At 48.5% G+C, this 2318-nt stretch overlaps 1 protein-coding gene across 1 annotated transcript in view; it reads right to left on the reverse strand.

The window, feature by feature from the left end:
• Positions 1-1217, reverse strand: part of PITX2 (paired like homeodomain 2) — an 8675-nt gene extending 7458 nt beyond the window's left edge. Inside the window, exon 1 of the mRNA XM_035888895.1 lies at positions 1020-1217. Within this exon, the coding sequence (XP_035744788.1) occupies positions 1020-1217 (198 nt within the window). The remainder of the gene's footprint in view (positions 1-1019) is intronic.
• Between the last annotated feature and the right edge of the window lie 1101 nt (positions 1218-2318).

A 2318-nucleotide genomic window follows, 5' to 3' on the forward strand; every position in this document is an offset into this window, starting at 1 on the left:
CGTCCCGGGGCTCGAAAACGGCACCGGGGGCATTGGCTTTGCACCCCGCCGTGCCTTCAGCCACTCTGGAGGGAAAGCCAAATCAGCGCCGGGGGCTCCGTTTTTGAAAGAGAGATGTTCGGTTACGGAATATCCAGCCCAAAGAATATTTTTTTCTTTTCTTTTTTTTTTTTTTGAAAAAGACAACAAAAAAAGTTGACACAATCAATTTGCGATGCTGAATGGTGATATAAGGGGGAATGTAATTTCAGCGTTTTGTGTCGGAGGCTGCTGCTTCAGCAATACCCAGATTATCGATTACGGGAAAGGATTCCTGAAGCAGAATTCACACTGCTAACAAACTGTATAGATTACATATACACACACACACACACACACACACACTTACACACACGAATGGTTTAAACATCCTCCCGCCCTGCATCAAAATTACTCGAACAAACCCACCAGCGACCGTTTATGCCTGCTGTGGGGCTGTCGAAGCGTGCGCTTAAGTTTTCCTAATTTTGTGGGACTGGTCACCCGGCAGCGATTTTCCCGTCCCTCTGGGTAAACACAACACCCGCCGGGCTGCAACCACGGTTTCATACTTCCCTATTTTCCTTTCCCCGGTGTGGCCACTAACCCGTTTCTTTAGGAATAACCCTCCCTTCCCGCACCCGCTTCCTCCCCCGCGGGAACCCAGCGTGCCTGTGTCGTTTTGGGGGGGGTCTCCTACTGAATTTCGTTTTCTCCTTTCACAGGAGCATCGATTTGACCAAATGTTCGTGGGTTTTTTTACAATTACCATCAATGCTGCAAGTTAGCAACCATTCTCCTGGTGCCCACTGATGGTGCCCAAGTCGCAAAATTACCCGACCGCCCTCGTACTTTCCAAAACTGCGCTCTGACCAAGGGGGTCCCAAAAAAACCCCGGCTCCCCTTCCTCGCCTCTCCACGGAGCAGGCTTTCAGGGACGCAAATCCCATAAATCACAGAGTCCTGACAGTCAGGGCAAGAGAAAAAAAAACACCGAGCACCACGCGATTAAAAGCAAATCGAAGCCGAGACCCAAGAAAACCCGCCCGAACCCCGAGCAAACACGCATGATTTCTGCGGTCTCTAGCGGGGCGCCTGAGCGGCTCGGGGTGTTGCAGGACTTGCTGTTTCCCGAGACGCAGGCTGGGGCTGTCCACGGGGATCATCCCCACTTCTGCAGGGGGAGTAGATCCCCACATCCGCGGGGGCAGATCCCCACACCCGTGGTCATTCCATGCTTCCCTTCCCCGTAAAGGTTGTAATGGCCAGGCAACCCCACGCTGCTTCTTTGGCTCAGACTTATATTTTAATTAATAGCATTAAAGGTGTTTAAATAGCGATTTCCCCCGCAGCCCGACGGGTAAAAAACCAGCCCGGCCGATACAGTAATGAGGCAGGAAATTTTGCGTGTACTACAATAATCTGGGTTCATAATTGATGGTTAAGAAAATAACCATTTGTTTCTCAGCAGAGGAAGTAAAAGTTACCGTGTCAGGGAGCATATGTGGATATTACTTTTATAAATACTTAGTTGCATAAAGCTGGCATGGAAGGGCTCATAAATTTATTATATCAGAAAGGTCCCCACTTTCCCATTAGATCGTGCTAAGGGCTTTGATTAAGACCACCTGTTTGTCGGGAGGAAAAGGCAGGGGAGGGTGGAAAGGCCCCCTCTTATTTGCAAACCATATATAAAGCGATGTCACCCTTCCTTTCCACATTATTTAACACTTGTTACTGGTGGAGGGAAAAAGTGCCAGCCCCTGGTAAAGCCTATTTGTCCACAATTTAATACCGTGTACGTTTCCGGGATTAAAAATTATCGGCTCGTAATACCTTCGCGTTTGGAATTACCCTGGATTTTGTTCGCTAACCTTCCTTCAGCCTAAGCGTTTCTTCTTCTAGGGGTTTTGCTGCCCAGCTAGCAAATCCTGCTTAAAGTCTCCAGGGGAGGGTGGCCTGGGGAAGGGGGACACAGCTCCTCCTGAAACCACTGGATGTTACTTGAGGAGTAGCGAGCTGTTTGGCCAAACAGGGTTAATACGGCATTCTTACGAGGAGGTGTTTAACCACGAGACCAGGAATACGTGCATTATTAATTCACTCTAGTTTCCTGTATTATTAATTCAGGTTAATATATTTTATTTAAACAAAATTACGTTTATCTTGGATTAAACCGTCGCTCGAAATACGGAGCGCTTGTTTTCTTCTTTGTAATATGTTTGCATTGCTGTTTTTCTTTACCGCCCCTCGGGCTCGCCTACCAGACCCCCGGAAAGGGGCAGGGGAAGGGAAGGCGG

This window comes from Egretta garzetta, unplaced genomic scaffold, assembly GCF_000687185.1.
Source record: "Egretta garzetta isolate BGI_Z169 unplaced genomic scaffold, ASM68718v1 scaffold41, whole genome shotgun sequence".
Lineage (NCBI taxonomy): Eukaryota > Metazoa > Chordata > Aves > Pelecaniformes > Ardeidae > Egretta > Egretta garzetta.